General features: G+C 53.9%; 3 protein-coding genes across 9 annotated transcripts in view; 1 reads left to right on the top strand and 2 right to left on the bottom strand.

Moving 5' to 3' along the window:
* Nucleotides 1-648: 648 nt before the first annotated feature.
* Nucleotides 649-5526, bottom strand: UCK1 (uridine-cytidine kinase 1). Its single transcript, XM_005527290.3, has 7 exons — nucleotides 5321-5526; nucleotides 4929-5088; nucleotides 4077-4173; nucleotides 3812-3954; nucleotides 3638-3732; nucleotides 2496-2544; nucleotides 649-2168 (listed from the first exon to the last, which is right to left on the bottom strand). Exons 1-7 carry the CDS (start codon nucleotides 5405-5407, stop codon nucleotides 1981-1983), a joined length of 819 nt encoding a protein of 272 aa, XP_005527347.1. The 5' UTR covers nucleotides 5408-5526; the 3' UTR covers nucleotides 649-1980.
* Nucleotides 5527-5612: 86 nt separating this feature from the next.
* PRRT1B (proline rich transmembrane protein 1B) lies at nucleotides 5613-8012 on the top strand. Of its 2 annotated transcripts, XM_088065693.1 has the most exons (5): nucleotides 5613-5721; nucleotides 5826-5913; nucleotides 6588-6938; nucleotides 7095-7235; nucleotides 7401-8012. In XM_088065693.1, exons 3-5 carry the CDS (start codon nucleotides 6600-6602, stop codon nucleotides 7572-7574), a joined length of 654 nt encoding a protein of 217 aa, XP_087921819.1. In that variant the 5' UTR covers nucleotides 5613-5721; nucleotides 5826-5913; nucleotides 6588-6599; the 3' UTR covers nucleotides 7575-8012. The 2 variants fall into 2 exon arrangements, with proteins under 2 accessions (XP_087921819.1, XP_014111703.2); XM_014256228.2 differs by lacking the exons at nucleotides 5613-5721; nucleotides 5826-5913 and adding an exon at nucleotides 6396-6417 and having other exon boundaries at nucleotides 7321-8012.
* Nucleotides 8013-8697: 685 nt separating this feature from the next.
* Nucleotides 8698-18335, bottom strand: part of RAPGEF1 (Rap guanine nucleotide exchange factor 1) — an 84285-nt gene continuing 74647 nt past the window's right edge. For all 6 annotated transcript variants that reach the window (XM_088065715.1, XM_088065712.1, XM_088065711.1 and 3 more), the window contains 10 exons: nucleotides 17453-17537; nucleotides 15947-16039; nucleotides 15390-15575; nucleotides 15154-15238; nucleotides 14842-14936; nucleotides 14315-14393; nucleotides 14067-14168; nucleotides 13530-13627; nucleotides 13017-13145; nucleotides 8698-12510 (listed from right to left, as the gene is read on the bottom strand). In XM_088065715.1, coding sequence (XP_087921841.1) covers nucleotides 12360-12510; nucleotides 13017-13145; nucleotides 13530-13627; nucleotides 14067-14168; nucleotides 14315-14393; nucleotides 14842-14936; nucleotides 15154-15238; nucleotides 15390-15575; nucleotides 15947-16039; nucleotides 17453-17537 — 1103 coding nt within the window. In that variant the 3' untranslated portion in view covers nucleotides 8698-12359. The remainder of the gene's footprint in view (nucleotides 12511-13016; nucleotides 13146-13529; nucleotides 13628-14066; nucleotides 14169-14314; nucleotides 14394-14841; nucleotides 14937-15153; nucleotides 15239-15389; nucleotides 15576-15946; nucleotides 16040-17452; nucleotides 17538-18335) is intronic.

Raw genomic sequence — 18335 nt, 5'->3', positions numbered from 1 at the left:
AATTTGTAATGGCTCTGTCCAGGTGTCTGAGCAGGCCTGTAGTACCTGGGCCACATTCCATTTCTGTATCTCCACATGGCTGCAGCAGCAGGTCCTGCAGGGCAGCACAAAGCTGCCACAGCAGCATTCCCACACCCTAGGGGCTCTTGGCTATGCAGTTCCTCACTGCTCTAACAAATTCTATTCAAGGTTTCCCCCCACCTCCCCGAGGAAGGTATGATCCAGCACCACAGTCACTGAAAGTAGGTTTTAGTGACTATTTTGCACCTACTGCAATCAGCCCTGAGAGCTAATGCTTCAGTGCAGTAGCTCATACTCTTGAGTCTGTCACCATGAACTAAACAGCACCCAGCAGCAGTCAGGAAATGCTCTGCCTTCTCCTGGGCACTGCAGAAGTACCACTGAACTATCACTGAGATACCAAACCTTCACCCCTTTCCAGAGCTGAAAAGACTATAGGGATGAAAGTGTAGACTGCATTTCTTAACTTTGTGTTTTTTTCTCTAAATTTTCACGCATGACAAAACCAATTCTGAGTTAAGGGGAGAAAGAACTGTTGAGTATAAGAGCCCCTCCAACAGTGTTCCTTTCTGTGCCTTTTTGCTGGCATAGTGAAAGTACCAGAATTACCTTTAAAAAAAACGGTCATTTCTGATCACTGTTCATTTATTTATTTGCCAAAGTAATACACCCACAACCACCACAGCCAAACCCTGCTTTTAGAAAATTAGCAAATATGAAAAAGTTCCTCTTAGTAACATTTCCCTCCCACCCTCATTCTCAAAATTACACCTAAGTCCAGACTCAAGAACAGTATCACAGGAACATTTTCAAAGGTCCAACCAACACTTCATTGCAGATTTTCCTTTTCCAGAGAGATACTTCATACTGCTGCAGTATCACTTATCTGGGGTAAACTACAGAAACTGGGATATCACTGTTTGTACTTCTTGTCTACTCTTTTTAGAAAACCAGACATTCTTGAGTTGAAGCTGCTGGAGTGCAAGGCAAGCGCTCTGACGCTGTCTGAGGGTAGAACATGTCCAGGCAGCTGCTTGTGCCAGCAGGAGGAGGGTCCTTTCCCAGTTTCCCCCCTTGCTGACCTCACCAGCCATCTCTGGAAGTGGACGGATTCTGCCCAGCAGAATTTGCAACCAGCAGTAGAGAAATGCACAAAAGACACTAATACTGACAAGGTCAGGTTTCTGTTTCTATGAGCAACTCAATCCAGTTGGAGCTCACACATTGAGTAACTATGGTAAAGCACACTGGGTACAAAATATAATCATACTGTGTAGCAAGATTCAGGAACTTGGAAAGGAATAAATTAGGAATTACTAATTAGGAATTAGAACCACTAAACTTCTTGGGCCTGTCCCCTGGTGAACTGCAAGTTCCCATTTGTTGCAGACAGTCTCTGTCTCACCCCTGTCTCAAAGGGAGAGGTGCCTCTACAGGTCAGTCCCTCTGACCCCACCGGCTAGAAGGAGGCTGGCCAGCAGCAGAGCATGGCCATAACTCAAGGTGCCAACAAGGTGGAGAAGAGTAAAGCTTGTTAAAATTAACAACATGTGAGCTAGTCTTGGATAGAGAGAAAAACACCCAAGAGGCAGATGATTTTCCTGCTACAGATGACCATCATCAGGGAAACAGGATATCTTGCTAGTCACTGATAGTGCTTAATTTTCAGGGGAATATCAGCATTAGATCTCATTTTGAAAATTAAAAAAAGGCAAGTAGCACAGCCTTTAACCAGTTCATCAAGTAACAACTCCACACATCTCAGAGAGAATAGGGAGGGGTTTAGAGGGAAGGGGGATGGATGGCCAACCCCTTCCTCTCTGTGAGATTCCCACCAGGATCCCCTCCGCTGCTAGAACGACTTAAGGGGCACTTCACCAACCATTCCGTGGAAGTCCTTTCCCAAAGTTGTCTTCGGTGTTGGCGTGGACCAGAGGCAAACCCTGGGGCCGTGCCGGGTTAGTGAGGGCGGCTGCTGGACTCGAGGTGGGAGCGCTTCCCAGCCGCCAGGACAGCGCCGCTCTCCGCCTGCTCCGGGAACGGCCGCTTGTACGTCCGGCTGTGCCCGTTCAGAGCCCCCCGCTGCCACTTGCAGATGTCTCCGTTCAGGATGTCCTGAATGTGCTGCACAATCAGGTTTATGGCAACTGCAGAGAGGAACGGGGAATACAGGACATGAAGGCTCTCCTGGCTGAGTTATCTAGAAAATGTGGAGCATCCAGACCTGCTCAACTCAAGTTTTAACAAGCCCTTAAATTAAACTCTGCCTGCTGTCTGCAGTGAGGTCAGGCCTAACAGGTCACTTTTCCAGGCCTCCACAGGCTGAGCAGCTGGTCCTTTTGATCAGCTCCCTCCCCTCCGGCAAAAATCCCTTCCTCAGGAGCAGATGCTCAAGGCAGCAGTGTGCCTCCTGCTCTCTTCCCAGCCCCAAAGGTGTCTCCCCAGGGAACTCAGGGAACCCAACTCCCTTTTACCCATGTTGTCAACTCCACGGGGGATGATCACATCTGCATACTTCTTTGTCTGCAAAACAGAAACAGTGGTGGAGGAGGCTGTTAATGGGAAAGTCAGCTTCATCCCAGTAAGAAGCAACCAAAGGCAAAAAAGCTGGGCAAAGATAGAAGGTCCTGCTGTTCCAGGGTTGTAAATTAAAGCTCTCTCTCATGGTAACAACCTAAATGAATTACAGTTCAAATGGCAATGGCAAATGTGCACTGGATTTAAGCTCATGGATTCTTCTTATTGTCCCTTTGCAGAGAATCACCAGGTAGAAGCAGCAGGTCAAGTGTGGAGTCCTTTGCTTTTACTCATCTGAGCTGCCTTCAACCATTGCCCACTTCAGGCAAGGTCTGTTTGCCAAGAGCTGGTTTTAATCAGCATTTTTCAAGCCATTGCTAAATCTCTGCTGAGAGCCAAGGTATCCAATGTGCATGTGAAATTCCTGCCTGCTTCTGATAACATTTTATTGATCTTTACTACCATAGCACTCCTGCTTTTTCTTTCCCCCCACAGCTGGAAAAAAGCTGGCAAATTCAGCATTTCTAAGGAATAGTTTTTGAATCCCAGAATTCCTTTGATCTAGAGCAAGAGGTGCCTGAGTTAACCTTTTCCAACTTATTTAATCCACATACTGGATTTTGTTCTCATAGGGTTTTTCACAAATTAATTTGATTATGTGAGCACCTAAACTGGTCTCACACTACATGGTCTAGCAAGCAGAGCTAGAATGGTCTGCACAAGGTTTTCACCAGTGATCCCTCTGAGAAAGGCTGCTGGAAACCAAGCTCTTCTTTCTTCCTACAAGACTTAAGAATAAACTGAGAGTGGGAGTGTTTCATTCAGAGGGACCCATGCTTAAATAGCCCCAGCAGCCAGCAGTGAGAAAATGTGCTTGAGGCATTTCCATGGTGCTTCACCAGCAGAAAGGGATCATTTCAGTTCCTTAACAACCAGCTTGAAATGACTGAAGACATGAGGCAGAGGGGAAGAGCGTGGGATTTGTGAAATACAAATACCAAAAGCCACCACTGCTGCACTTAGAGCAGCTAATTCCCAGACAACCATGCTCCTCAGAAAAAGAAGACCCCACAAACAAAATCAGTGAAAAGCTTCATACCGGTAAGCAGAACTCCTCAAAGGCAGGCTTGACAAACGTGGTGTACTGGGTGAGGATCTGCTCCAGGTCCCTCCCACGTTTCATATCTCGCAGAACTGGGACGGGCAGATAAAAGCCCTGAGGGCTGTCTCACGGTGGGGATGGATAAGGAGCAGGGGCACGGCGGGGCTTTACCTCTGCGGGACAGCCGGACGTCAGAGTCTGTGTCCACAAAGAGACGGAGGTGGAACATGTCCCGAATGTCTTGATTGTAGAAAACCAGGATCCCCTCAAAGAGGACGACATCAGCAGGATACACCACCGTTGTTTCTGCCAGCCTGCCAGGAGAGAACACCCAGAGCACACTGGTAAACAGGCCTCATGTCAGCACCAAGTGATCTGTCCCCAGGCCGGGGACACCCTCACACAACCCAGGACTTCAGAAAAAGCCAGAGCCTACCTAGAATGTGTCACAAAGTCATACGTTGGTACCTCAACTGTTTTGCCCTCAACAATGTTTTTCAGGGTTGAATGCATCAAATCGTTATCGAAGGCATCTGCAAGAGGAAAGTTTAAAGAGAAGGACTTTGAGATGCTGTTGTATCAAATGTTCTGCTCAGATAAGGAAAAACCCTCTGCCCAATATTTCACCAGGAAAAAAGGAACTTGCAGCTTATTCATTCCTACCAGTGGCAACACAACGCTCTGCCCAAGTGACAATGGCTGTGTCTGGTTTCAGAGATAAGGAAGAGACAGTTTGCTGTTTATAAGCAACTACACAATGAAATTAAGAGCTCAAAGGTGAAGCTGGTCGTTGTAAAATTTTATCAACCCACTTAGTAATTGTGTAATTTTGTGCAACTGTTCATCTGTTAGTCAAGAGCCAATTGGAAAACCCCAGGCATCTTTCATGGTTTCCATTACCCACCCAACAGGCACCACACTTCAGCCAAGGGCCAGCTCCCTGTCCCGCCTACAATCCACAGCACTGCCCCAGGCAAGGGGAGCAGCTGTTTATGTGGACAAGAAGTAACAGGAAAGGATTTGGAGAATGATGTGGTTCACTAAGGAGCCTCTCGAGAGCCGGGAAGTGGAGCACGGAGCAGGCTGGGATGCTCTGCACCTCTCCCTGCCTCCAGAAGGGCCGTCAATATCACCGGGCACACGGGAAGGACAAATGGATGTTTCGGTGGGGGAAAGCACATTTCTGTTCTCCAACACTTCCCATTTCCTACCGGAGCTTTCCCTAAGACCCAGCTGCGCTCCACGCACCGACCGAACCCTGCTGGGGCCGGGACAGTGAGGGGCTCACCCGGGTGGTCGAAGTTGTACTGTCCCTTCAGCGCCTTGGCCTGCTGCTCGGCCGTCAGCACCTTGTAGAAGCTGTCCTGGCTGAGGATCAGCACCTTGCGCTGCCGCTGCTCCACCTCGTTCTGCCCCAGCAGCTCCATGATCTTCTCGCACACTGTGGACTGAGCGGGACGGGGGCTCAGGCGCGCCGGGGGGACCCCGGCCCTTCCCGCGGCGCCCGGGCCGGCCCCACCCCCGGCCCGAGCTGTCCCCGGTGCCGGGGCGCAGGGGGCAGCCCGGGCCGGCATCGGCGATGCCCCCGCGGGCGCCGCGCAGCTCCCGCGCCGCGCGGGCTGCCGGGGGCGGGGGTGAGCCCCGGCACGGCCCGCACAGCCCCCGGCACGGCGGGCTCACCTTGCCGCTGGCGGTGCCGCCGCTGACGCCGATGAGGAAGGGCTTGGGGTGCGGCCGCTCCGCGTCCGGGCCGCCCGCGGACGCCATGGCGGGAGGGACGGGGGGGCGTGACCGGAGGCGGAGCCTGACAAGGGGCGTGGCCTGATGGGGGCGTGGTCACGCGCGCTGAGCGCGTCCGGTGTCAGCCCCGGGGCCAGAGCATCGGCACGGACAGAGGGACGGACGGACAGATGGATGCACGGACACACCGAGGGATGGACGGACACACCGAGGGACGGACAGAGAGATGGAGAGATGGGTGGAGGGACAGATGGACAGCCGGACGGCTCTGCCTTGTTACAGACAATGCTGCCTTACCCAGGCACTTGTATGAGCGTGTGTGAGTGCACGCCTGCTCCCAGGTGGGTGTCTGACACCTCTTCCCGTGTGTCTGACACCTGTGCCCATGTGCCTGCTCACAGGTGTTCCCGTGTATGTTTTAACCTGTTCCTGAGTCCACACGCAGGTGCACACAGAGCGCCGTGCACGGGAACTGCGAAGAAACACCTGAAGGTACAACCCAGAGACACCAGGACACATAAATACACATACGGGTAAGACACGTACAAACAGTGTGTGCGCACACATCTGTGCGTGGGGTGCGATCGAGATATCTACACACACACGTTAAATATTAATAGCTATAGCTAGGGTATACAGGATTTTATATACATTTTGTGTATAAATAGAGCCGGAACACACACCACATTCTACATGTAAATACAATATTCTAAAATAAAACCAAATCACGTGTTTAAATACGAATAAATTGCTGGGGAGCTCCTTGACTGCCCTGCTCCCAGCGCCGGTTCCATCGGCCGCAATGGACCCCGGACCCACCGCCCGACGCCGTTTGCCTCCCCGGAGCCCCCCGCTGCCGGGGGCCGGTCCGGGGCGGCCCCGCCCGCAGGGCCTGGGCAAACAGCGGGTCAATGATTAACCGGGCCCGGCCGCGCTCCCGCCGCCCGCGCGGGGCCACGCGGGGCTCGGGGAGGGCGGCGGGGCCGGAGCGGGGCCGGGCCCCGAGCGGCGGCAGTTGGGACCCCGCGGGCACCGGCGTGAGTGGGGCCGGGGATGGGGCGCTGGGGCGGGCAGGGGACCGGGCGTTGGGGGCTCGGCACGGCCGCGGCCCCGAGGGGAGCACAAGGACAGGCCCATCCCACCCCGAACCACTTGAGTGGCTGTGCCGGGAATGTTCCGTCCCATCAGAACCTCCCTGTCCCCGCAGGCGTCTCCGCGGATGGACGGTGAGCCGCCAGGCGGGCCGCAGGGCCCCGCAGCCTGGGGAGCGGAGCAGGGCGATGGCAGCGGGGCGGCCGGGGCGCTGCCCACCCCCGGCACCCGCAGCGATCCCCCCGCGGGCCGCGGGGACAGGGCCGTGGCGGTGTCGGTGGTCGCCAACTCAGCCTTCGAGGGGGCCCCTCCGCCCTACTCGCCCCCGGATCCCAAGAGCTTTCACCTCTATCCGCCGTTCCCAGCCGGCTTCTCCCAGCAAGGGCCCGTCATTTACCAGCCGGGGCCGGGACCGCGGCCCTTCCCAGCCCCGGGCTTCCCTCCCGGGCCCCTGCCCTACACCACGGTACGTATCCCGCACCCCGACGTGTTCCTGCCCCGCTCTGCAGCGGGAGTCACCCCTTATCTCCCCTGCCGGGTTTGTGGAGCTCCGTGTGTCGCCCAGCCCGGGAGGGGAGCGCTCCCAGCGCTCTGGCAGCTCTAACCACCCCCTGTGCCTCAGTACAACGCGCAGCCGGGCCACGGGCCCTTGTCCGCCGGCCGCGGGCAGCAGCTGCCCAAGGACTACATGGTGGAGTCGGTGCTGGTGACCCTCTTCTGCTGCCTGCTGACCGGGGTCATGGCCCTCGTCTACTCCCATGAGGTAAGGAAGGAGTCACCCGGCAGCCCCGAAACCCCTCCCGGTGCTGCGGGTCTCTTCTAAGCCCTCCCCTTCTCCCCTGCGCCAGACCCGGGCTGCGCTTGCCCGTGGGGACGTGGCCCAGGCGCACGTGGCATCCAGAAAGGCTCAGTCACTGGTCCTCTTCAGCCTCCTCTTCGGTTTGTTCGCCTCCATCACCTGGATCATCTACGTCCTGGTGTCCCTGTACTTGTGACAAGGACCCTGAGCCCCAGGGACGCGGCGTGTGCCAAGAATTCCTTGTGGCTCCCCACCTGGGGCCGGGGAGGGGCACGGGCAGCTGGAGTTGCCACAGCCTTGTGACAAGGGTGACAGATAAGTGTTACTGGGGCTGCGGGGCGAGGAGCTTCCCCGGAGCCTTCAGCCATCTGCTCAGGCCTGCGAGCCCCGGTCTGGGCAGGAGGAGCCCGGAGCAGGGAGATGCCGGATCCAGCTCTGGGCAGGGAGCTGTGTCGGATCCATGGGCGCGACCAGGCTCTGCTGCAGGATGCTGAATCCCACTGCTGTGGGCCGTCACTTGGAGCTGCCAGTCTGGTGCAGAGCGAGCATCTTGTAGGATTGGGGTTGGAGATGGAGCAGAAGTAACAGGTGTGTGGGAAGCCCTCGCTGATCATTAACAATGTGAGAAGATACAAACCCAGGTATGCTGTCCTACAGTAATTCTGCACACACACACACACACACACACCTTGCCGCCTTCTTGCTGCTTCCAGATTGAAATAAAATGCAGCTGTAGCCCAAGCTTCTGTTTTCTCTGCACACCAAGGGCCCATATCTCCCCTTGCCATGGGCTTTGTCCACCACAAAATTCAGGGTAAGTTCTCCTGCAACAGCTGAAATCAGGGTTTTCCCTAGAGCAGTTGGGCACCAGGCTTCCGGCCCATGTAGGACCCTGGGGAAGGGGAATCTCCACATGTCCCCAGGCCTGGGGGTGTCACTGGCTGAGCTGCTTGGGGGGACACCGAGCTGTGCACAGACCCCTCCTGCTGTGCTGGGCCCCTGGCATGCAGCCCCACATTCCAGCCCTGGTGCAGGGGGCATGTGCTCGGTCACTGTCTGGGCATTCTCCTCCTGAGCTGGCCCATGACAATTATTTCCAGAGGAATTGTGAACCCTGTCCAGGACTGAAATAGCACCGTGGAGCAGCTCAGCCACTGCAGAGGTTATTTATAGCCCTGGGCTGCCGGCACACGGCCACTGCACGGGCTGGGCACACGCCGGGGGCCGGGCAGCCAAAACCCCTGACGGGGACACCGGTGCCCAGACAAGCTGACAGGAGTAGATTTCCCCTCCCAGGTGTATGGCTTGTACTGGGGAAAAGCCATCTTGGCAGAGAGAGGGAAGAAATCTGTAGTGAAAAAATGAAAAAGAGGCATGGGCAGAGGAAAACCACATGAGAAAACACGAAGCCACACCAGCGCCAGAGGCGGATTCGATTGTCACTTTAATCCACAGACTGTGCATGCACTGTAAACAGGATCATCAGGCAGGTTCACTATTGGTGTTTTATTTGTCTTTAATATAAAAGTTACAGGTCTGAAATGTTTGCAGGAAGATGCCACCATGGGGGTTAGTGGTAAATCTATAATACAATGGAACTGCTTGGGGGGAGAGGCCTGGGAGTGGGGCAGGGGGCTGGTGACTGGGGGCATCGCTTCTCCCCACTCCCTGCCCCGTGTGGGGAGGGGACTCAGACTCTTCCCTCTCCCCAAAAAAGGTGATGGTCTTAAGGATGCTGCCTGCAAGATAGGAACACACTCGTGGCCAGTCTTGCACAAGGATGTTCTGGGTTTCTGCTCCCCAGGGACTGCTCCTGGAGGGGGGGAGTGGGGTTTCTCTGTTCAGCAAACCTGAAGCTGCTCCAGGCAAGGGGACCCTCCTCTAGGGTCCCTCCAGCCCTGAGAGCCTGGTCTGAGGGTGGGACATGAGCCAGGAGCTGCAGCTGGGACCCTGCTCAGCTGGGGATGGCAGCAGAGGAAGGGGTGACGGGGGAGGAAAGCTTGGGGAGGAAATCTGGGAGGCCCCATCCCACTCAACAAGGTGCTGTGGCTTCCAACCTCCCATCCCCATGCCATGGGCTGAGCTGTTGGCTCTGGGGGTTGGCAGAGGGTGAGACCTCCTTTGGGACAACTGGGCTCGTGGGTTCAGGTGCAGGAAGAACCTGGAAATGGCTCCTGCTGGCGGGGACCACAGAACCACAGAATATGCTGACCTGAAAGGGACCCACCAGGGTCACTGAGTCCAACTCCTTGCCCTGCACAGGACAACCCAAAAATCCCACTATGTGGGAGCGCTGTCCAAACACCTCTTGATCTGACAGGCTTGGTGCTGTGACCACTGCCCTGGGGAGCCTGTTAACAGTGCCCCACCACCCTCTAGAGGAAGAACTTTTCCCTGATTTCCAACTTAAACCTCCCCTGACACAGCTCCAGCCTTTCCCTCGGGTCCTGTCACAAGTGAAGAGATCTGCACCTGCTCCTTGTGAGGCTGCTGAATACCACAATGTCTCCCCTCAGTCTCCTCCAGGCTGAACAAACCAAGTGTCCTCAGCTGCTCATCACAAGGCCCCTCCAGACCCTTCCCCATCCTTATGGCCTCCTTTGGACACTCTCTAATAGCTTAATATCTTTTTTATATTGTGGTGCCCAAATTTAGTGTTGTCAGCAAAGTTCCTTAGTATCCCTTCCAGTCCTGTGTCCAGGTTGTTAATGAAAATGTTGAAGAGCACAGGGCCAAGGGTGGAGCCCTCTGGAACCCCAGTCACTGCCATTTTTGGGGTGTCCTGTGTGCCCAACCCATGAGCCACTTGCTCATCCCTCATGTAACACGGTCACACAGCTGGATGAAGACAAGCTGCTCCCTCCTGTGCCTCTGAACCCCCAGGGCTGTGATTCCAGAGCCACCACCACACTCAGCCCTCCTAGGACACCCTTCCACTGCACCCAAGGGCTGCTCAGAGCCTCCAGGGTGAGGCCAACACCACATCCTGGTGTTTTCATAGCCTTTTTCACCACCTCACCATGCTGGGCTTTTGAAAGATCTTATTTGCAAAGGAAGCATGGACATTACTTCCTGGGAAGCCTCTGGGGATTGCAAAGCCTTGGCTGGACAGAACACACAGCTCCAATGCCCTCAGTGCCATGAAAATCACTTTTGAAGTGTTCTGGTTCAGACACTGAGGCTCAGCACAAAAGATTCCTGCTCCTCCTGCTCTGGGGCTGCACAGAGCCGTGTTGGACCCCACACTCCCCTCCCCAGGAAGATGCCCTCACAGGCAGGGGGGTCTCTTTGTGCTTGGCCACTGTGTGAGTCTCGTGCCTGAGTCTTCAGGAAAAAAAAAACAAGCTGGGTAAAACCCCGGGCTGTCACTCCCTCCTGAGAGTCAAGCAGAGCTGGCCAAGGCTTTGCAATCTGTTTGGAGAAGGAAAGGAGTGCAGTTCTGATTAACCCAGAACAAACAGAGGCTTTTGCAGGCACAGAGCTGCTACTGAGATATAAGGATGCTCTGTGAAACTCCAAGTCTGTGTTCCTTGGGAGCTGCTGCCCTAAACCTGCAGGATATTTTGTCAGAACCCTGTAAAAACCTGTGACCACATGACAGGGAGCTGAGGAGGGTCTTGCAAGGTTGCTGAAACCTGCAGGGCACACTCACACCCACGATCCAACTGCAAGGCATTGGAGCAGGACAGAGAGGAGGGATGTGAAATGGCCTGGCTGGGGCTGTGCTGGGTGGGACACAGAGAGGGAACAGAGGGGCTGAATAAGGCACACTGAACAGATTGGGGTTAACACTGTGTGTGTGGGAAATGACACCCCAGCCTCGTCCTTCCATGCTGGGCTGTCCCTGCCCTGCTGGCACCAGCACAGCGGGACTGGGGACAGGGACCTGCCGGGTCCTGCCAGAGCACGGCTCTCAAAGCACAGCACAGAGGGTCCCAACAGGGACCCCCAGAGAAAAACATTTGGCAACAGAGAGAGAGGAGTGGGTGGGAGGACAGGGTGGCTCAGCCGGGCACAGGGCTCCTTCCTGGTTCTCACTTCCAGCCCAGAAATGGATCTGCTGGCTCCTTCACGAGGCTCCTGCCCCTGCTCTGCAGCCAGTGCCCACCCGGCTGCCCTGAGCCTCCTTTATCCAGCACTTGGAACAACACTGTCACTGGTTGTGGATTTTATACAGACTGGTTTGCACTTTTCTTCTGTTCTTTTTCCTATAAACTCATCGGTATTCAGACATGCATCAAAAATCCCCAGGGGGTTCTAAACACTAGGTATGTACAGTCTGTATCCTACAGCATTTCCTGTGCAAAAGCTAAGTACCATCGCTAAGAGACACGGGGTCACAGGCAGGTGACCCCCAGTACCTGGGCAGTCCATGTTTCCAGGTTCAGAGGGATTTACTGTTGCTTAAATAACGAGATCTGAGAGGAGGAGGGGGTGTGATGACTGGAGATGGCGGGTCCCTGCCCACATTTTCAGTGCCTCTTCTGTATCGACGACCAGAGCCTTCCTCCCATGAAGAAGGCGCCAGAGATCTGGGGTGAGCCGAGACCCCTGTAAACACAAGCAGCTCTCTGGAAGCAGAGCTCCTCTGGCAGGCAGGCAGGAGATGCTTCCATCCTCATGAACACGTTGGGAAGGTGGCATTGCAGGGGAGACTCCAACCCTTGGCTTCCACAGCTGCTGCTGCCCGACACTGCTCCGGAGATGAGTCAGTGTGTGCTGAGCTCCTGCTGCCCCTGCTCTGCGGATGGAAACAACAGCCAGGGTACATCTGGATGCAAGGGGCCAGCAAACCAGCAACACGCTTGTGTGGGACACTCCTTTCACACAGCTCTGTCCCCGGGGTTAAAGCTGGTTCATGGCACAGAGGGATGGGAGAAGGAGGAGGGCAAGTGCAGCGAGCACCGGCCGATCTCTGCCCTTGGCGGCTGCGCCGGCGGCTCCGCGCCCAGCATTGCCACCCCCAGGGATGGCTGCCAGCTGGGAGGGAGGGTGTGTCATCCAGTGACAGGTACAAACATTGAACTCCAGTCTCATAGCTGCCCTCGGCGCCTCTGCGGAGCAATTCTCCTTGCACAACCTCTCCTCCTAGGTTTTCTCTTCCCGATCTGTTTTCCGCCTTGTGATGTTCCGAGGTTTGATTTTCAGGGACAGTTCCCACAGGGCCTCCTCAGCCAGGTGGTCGCTGAAGTCGTTGAAGAATGACACTATGTCGTCGTTCCTTTTGATATCGTAATGTCTGGAAAACCACAGAGGAGCTGCAGTTAAACAAGGGCTACCTGAATCCTCTCCTCTGGGCCACCCCTGTCCTGCTCTAAGGAGATCCAGCACTGTGTGTGGGCTGTGCCCAGTACTCATGACAGTGGTGGACACCACAAAGGGGAAAAACCTGCCACTGAATTGAGGGGAAAAAGGCACCTATCACACAGAAATGAGCAGCTAGACCTGCTGCTTCTGCTGCAGGACAGCACTGAAGAAAACCCTGAATATCCCAGAGAACATGGGAACCAGCAACAGCAAAACCTGAAGGCAAAACTTGTCTGGATCTCAAAACAAGTATCAGGGAAAATGTCCTCACAATGTTTATCTAACCTAGAGAGGGAAGGAGACTGACTGGAGCCCTTGGCTGGTTGCTCCCAGCTCTCCTTCCACCTCCCTTCCCATTTAGACTCCCTTCTTGCACAGGGGCTCCCATGTCCATGCCCCTGCCCCAAAGCCACCTCCCAATCCCACTGCTGCACTTACACTTGCTGGAAGCACCTCATGCTGTCCAGGATGTTAAACTGCTGCCAGCGCTTGGAAAAGTTCACTTTGCTGTCAATGTAATCAGGGTTTCCCAGATGGACAAAGGTCAGGTCCTGCAGAATTAGGCCTCTGAAAGAAGGAAAGGGGCAGCAGGCCAAGGGAGTAGGCAAACAGACACAGAGGTTAGTCACACAGGGCAGGGTGGCCAGCCAAAAGGCAGCCCAACAAAATCCAGCAGCCTCCCACTGCCACCAGAATGGCAACCTTATCCAGAGGGAAACAATCCCCAGCAGCACATCCAAAGGTTTTTAGATGCGAACACCCCCAGCTGGCCACCCCGCCTCAGAAAAATTGCTCCAGAGAGGGCCTGTGGGCTGATGTGGCACGGTGCTGCCTTACCCCAATTGCTGGGCAAAAGGCAAAGGCTGAGCTCAGCAGCAGCTGCTGAGAAATCCTTGAAGGAGCCATTTTAATGTGCAGAAGCAGAGGCAGAGGAAGGAACTGGCCACTCACAGGTAGGGGATGCAGGGGGGCTCTACGTCGGCCAGGGCCGCTCGGTAGGCGCGGAAGGACGAGGAGCTGTCGATCAGGGTGCAGTACTCAGCCAGGCCCTGCAGCACACAAATCCCGTGGTGACACCCCTGCTGCAAACCCATTTTTCTTGTCACCTCCCCCCAGACAGCCACACAGAGCAGGGAGTTAATGCCATCCTGCAAACACCTCCAGCTGATTTACTCAGGCCAACCCTGGGGTGCTCAAGTGGAGCATTGCTGCCTTCAGCCTCCCCAAGCCTCGGGCTGCAGGAGGAGGAGGAGGAGGAGGAGGAAGAGGAGGCTATTTCTCTTCTGTGACTGTGCTGGCACTCCTGCAGCTGTCAGAATGCCCAGCCACACTGAAGGCCTCCAGCACTGTGGCATTTTACCCACTGGAGAGGAGTCATCCACCATCCCTCCACCCTGGGACACTGCTGAGATGTAAAACCATTCAGCTGTTTCATACATAAGCACACTTATCCTTCCCTCAAAGATCACAGGCCCCACTGCTCCTCACCTCTGAGGTTTGCTTCTGCCACTCCAGCCTTCGGATGGGTGCAGAATCCAGTGCAGAAAGAATGGCCAGATAGGAATTAAAATTATTCAGCTTTCTTAAGTGCTGTGAAGAGGGAGAATATTCCAGTTACTCGAGAGTTCTGAAAAGCCTTCTAGCATCAAACAGCTCTACCAAGCAGAGCTCTACCCCACTCCCCTGTTCCTTAAAGCAGCAATGTGTGTGATTCACAGAAAAAACCAAGCTGGTACCTTCATAATCTTTATAAATTTAAGGAGCAGCCTCTCTCGGTCCTGGGCTTTCTCTTGTAGCATAATTATTGAACGGACCCTGGAAGAACAGACAGAATAAAAGGTAAACCTACTTAAGCAGAGATCAGATTTCCTCTTGTTTCATTAAGAAAACTGATCACTAATTGGGATGGGCCAATATTGAAAAGTTCACAATACCTCCAACTTAAATGGAGCACTCTAATCCACAGCAAAGACAGGATAATTTCACAGAGTGCATTTATTTGCAAGGGGAATGCTTGTTTGAAGAGCTCAGTGATACTGATAATTAATTCCTCTGGATTACAAGGCCTTCCCTAACCCTCCTGATTTAATTTCTGCTGTGCTCTGGCGTCTTAGATGAGTGCTCTGCATTTACTTCCTAGCCAAAAATATACATTATCCCATTTGTAACAAAGGAACCCAAGTCTATGAGGAATACTTGGAAGATTTGCAAGGCATTGGAGGTTAGGCACAGTTCAGTGCCATGGCTGTTCTGAGCTCCTTACCAGTAGGACATGTTATTAAAGTGCTCTGTGAACTGCGTCAGGTTGGGACTCTTCTCTTCATTTTGTTCCTTTGCCCAAAGCAGAACTTCTGGGATCTGCCAAGGAAGGAGAGGGGTGGGAAAATACCACACATTAAAATGGGATTTGTACCCCAAGATTCCCAGTTGCAGCCTTTGCTCACAGCCACTTGCTGGCACAAGATCAGCTGTGTCCTACAGTCCAGCAGGTGTCTGGGAGAGCTGGCAGGGAATACCAGACATTGCAGAAGGTCCAAACCCTCCCCCTGCCCTCAGCCCATCCTCATCTCTGTACCTCGATTTTATAGAAGAGTTCAGCATCCAGCAGGGTCAGCTGCTCGGCTATTTCATGGCTGTGGAAATCATGCAGTGTCCCTGGCCTGTGGAAAACAACGAGGAAGTACAAAGCCTCAGAACACGTGATCTGTTTTCTTATCTTGTATTTTGAACTGAGGAAACTCCTGTGTTCCCAGGGAAGGGATGTCCTGGCTCTCAGAGGACCCAGATATTGTTATGTGCACCTCTCCTCACCTGGCTGCCACCCCTCTGGCTGCCAGAGGTTTGATGGAGTTGGCGTAGCTCAGCATTTTCTTCTGATCCACTTTATCCAGGATGTTCTTGCGCAGCACTCTGGCCAGGCTCAGCTCCCCGCTGCAGACCAGCCGGAACACCAGGTCCATCAGCAGCTTGAGGATTTCCTCTGTCAATTCCACCAAGCTGAGTGGAAGATGGAAAATGCAGCAAAAACATCAGAGCTAAGACACTGAGCAATGGGGTTTGTATCTGTACCAAGTCTTACTGCTCTTTCCTACAAGCAGAACTGGCTGACTGAAATTCCTCTTCTTCCCAGCTCTTCCCCTTTTACTTGCCATTTTAAAACCACTGACCCAGTGAGGACACACAGGAAGAATCTGTTCTTCCAACACGAGAGTTCAGCACTACAGGTGTCTTGCTGGTCAGGGTCAGGGGATTTCAGCTCCCATTGTAGATGGGGTTAAAAAAAAACATCTCTAAAACCCACATTTTCCCAGCTGCCAGATTTCTGTGAGTTACTGACCTTGCATCCCAAAATGAAGAAGGCAACTCACCACAGCTCATCCACCACTCGCACCAGCACGAAGAAGGTGTTCTTACTGACTCGCTTCTTGAACGTGTCTGGGAAGTGGCAAAACTTCTCATATGTTGCTTGCAAATTAAGAAATCAACTCAGTGTAGTCAGACCAGCATCAGTGCAATTCCCAACTGCCTCTAGGAATCATAAAATCATTGAATGATTTGGGATGGAAGGGACCTTAATAATTATCCACTCCCTACCATGGGCAGAACACCTTCCACTGTCCCAGGTTGCTCAGAGCTCCATCCAGCCTTGCCTTGGACACTTCCAGGGATGGGGCAGCCACATTAGAACACCACACTGTTCTGTCCTGATGGAAACTGGTGTTCAGTTTCCAGGAGATCAGAGACAATGATATGGCATTAAACCAACACCAGCTGCTGGTAGCAGGAGGTGTGAGGAGGTACTTACACCTCAGAGAATTGAGAGCAGGTGTACCCTGAAACTGTTCTCTCTAAGGTGGAATTTAATGAGCAGCATTTCCCTACAGTGATCTCCTCCACTGGTCTGTGACATCTGGTCTCAACAGATCTCAGATGTCACCTCCACCTTCCTGGCTGCCCTGCCCAATCTGCTGCAAGGAGGACAGTGATAGGGGCAAGAGCACAGGTTGAAAAACCTTCTGCCAGGTGGGCAAAGGGACAGAGAACAAGGTTATCAGTAAGGCAGCACTGGCAGAGGCCTGCAGGTGTACCACAGCCAGGACTGTCACCTGGCCTGAGCCGTGCTGTGTCCTTGGCTGCCGATCCCAGCTGGAGCAGTGGCTCTGCTGCAGATGGCACTGATGAGCTGCAGCAGGACATGGTGACGTCAGGCTCCCTCTGACGTGGGTGCACAGCACCAGAGCCAGGGGCCCCAGCACTGCCAGGGTGGTGATGGGGCCACAGAGCCTGCCCTGCTGGCAGGGAACAGAGCCAAGGGCAAGCAATGGCAGCAGGGTGCTCAGGGAGAGGCCTTCTCCATCCTCTGCCAGGAATGCTCACCCTGCACGTCAGCTACAAGCCCAGCTCAGGACTGGGAGGCCAAGAGCACAGCATCTCTAGGGCTGAGTTTACTGCAGTGAAAGAGAGAGTCTTGATGGTTTCATCATCTCTAATATTAAACTACACAGGCAATGACCATGGCACCTCTGGAAGGCAGAAGGTTCTCTGGTCCCCACTCTAACAAAGGAAATGTCCCAAATGAAAGGCCAGTTCCCCAGTGACATATAAAAAACCTGAATTGCTCCTCTACACTGCCAGGACCCTCTGGAAACAATTCCCAGATCCAGTATCCATTGTGACCAGACCTGCCCTGCAGGAATTCCCACTGGAGAGAGTGGAGGTGAAGGAATTCCTGCCTGGGACACCATCAGGGCCAGCACATCACTGACCACGCTGCCAACAGGCTTTTGACCAAAAACCTTGCCACCAGCTCCCTCCACGATGACGGTGCAGCTCTGATTCCTGGTGGGAGTGAACTGCCAGTCATAAAAGGATATCTGTACTGCAGCTTCTTGATGAGCTCTTCAGGGGTAATGAATGTCCTGTATGTAGTCAGAAAGGCTTCACAGTACAGTACCAGATCTAGGCAAAAAAGCAAGAAAGCCTCAGTCAACCCTGCTTTCAGAAAAATAAGCTTTTTGTAAGGTTGAATCCAGATGTACAGAGGAGGACATGGACACATTTTGGATGAGTGAACTTCCCAGAAATGCTGCACTGTTGTCCTCACCAGCAGATGGACCCTTTGGCACAAGAGCAGCAGTGACACTGCCCCTTTCCCCACCAGCCTGGCCCTGGCTCCCTTGCAGCACTCGGGCTTGTGCCTCATAAAAGGGTCAGTGAAAAACACCTGCTTGTGAGACAGGAGCTATCAATAATGTGTCAAGGAAAAACGTAGTAGTTTAGACCTTGGGGATCCTTTAAAAAGATCTGATGGCAGGAGGTGACGCCTGCTCTGTGTTTGGTGCTCAGGCAGGTCACTCTGCCCTCCCAATAAGGAACATACATTGTTTAAACACATGCTGTGGTGCTGCAGACCCCCTGCCCTTGCTGAGTTCCAGGTAATCCAGCCCAGGACAGTGTAAATAGATTATTTCCAGCCAACAGAAAAGCGAACTGCACTGCAAAAACTGATGCTGCCCCACCAGAGACGTGGTGGACACAGCCTGGGCTAATTCATCTGCAGGACAAGGTGCTGTAGTGCCTGGAACTGCAAAGGCTTTGGGCATTACCGTGGGCACAGAGGATGGAATTTGAAGAAGCACGGATTGCAAACAGGAATGCAGATGTCAGGTCAAGACTGCAGAACACCTGCAGTCCCAATGCCTGCCCACTGTGGCCAGCAATGCCAAATTGCCAATGCAAATGGGAGCATTGGGCATC

Source organism: Pseudopodoces humilis, chromosome 22 (assembly GCF_049639895.1).
Source record: "Pseudopodoces humilis isolate 2021_Gansu_Grassland_sample_001 chromosome 22, ASM4963989v1, whole genome shotgun sequence".
Taxonomy (NCBI): domain Eukaryota; kingdom Metazoa; phylum Chordata; class Aves; order Passeriformes; family Paridae; genus Pseudopodoces; species Pseudopodoces humilis.
This window is presented reverse-complemented; position numbering and strand designations above follow the sequence as displayed.

Excerpts from the sequence above, each read along its gene's own strand:
- UCK1 (XM_005527290.3), bottom strand. The coding sequence starts at position 5,407 with ATGGCGTCCGCGGGCGGCCCGGACGCGGAGCGGCCGCACCCCAAGCCC. Across the intron at positions 4,174-4,928 it reads GTACAACTTCGACCACCCGG|ATGCCTTCGATAACGATTTG; the intron begins GTGAGCCCCTCA and ends TTCCTCTTGCAG. Across the intron at positions 3,733-3,811 it reads CGTCCGGCTGTCCCGCAGAG|TTCTGCGAGATATGAAACGT; the intron begins GTAAAGCCCCGC and ends TGCCCGTCCCAG.
- PRRT1B (XM_088065693.1), top strand. The coding sequence starts at position 6,600 with ATGGACGGTGAGCCGCCAGGCGGGCCGCAGGGCCCCGCAGCCTGGGGA. Across the intron at positions 6,939-7,094 it reads GGCCCCTGCCCTACACCACG|TACAACGCGCAGCCGGGCCA; the intron begins GTACGTATCCCG and ends CCTGTGCCTCAG. Across the intron at positions 7,236-7,400 it reads CCCTCGTCTACTCCCATGAG|CCTCCTCTTCGGTTTGTTCG; the intron begins GTAAGGAAGGAG and ends GGTCCTCTTCAG.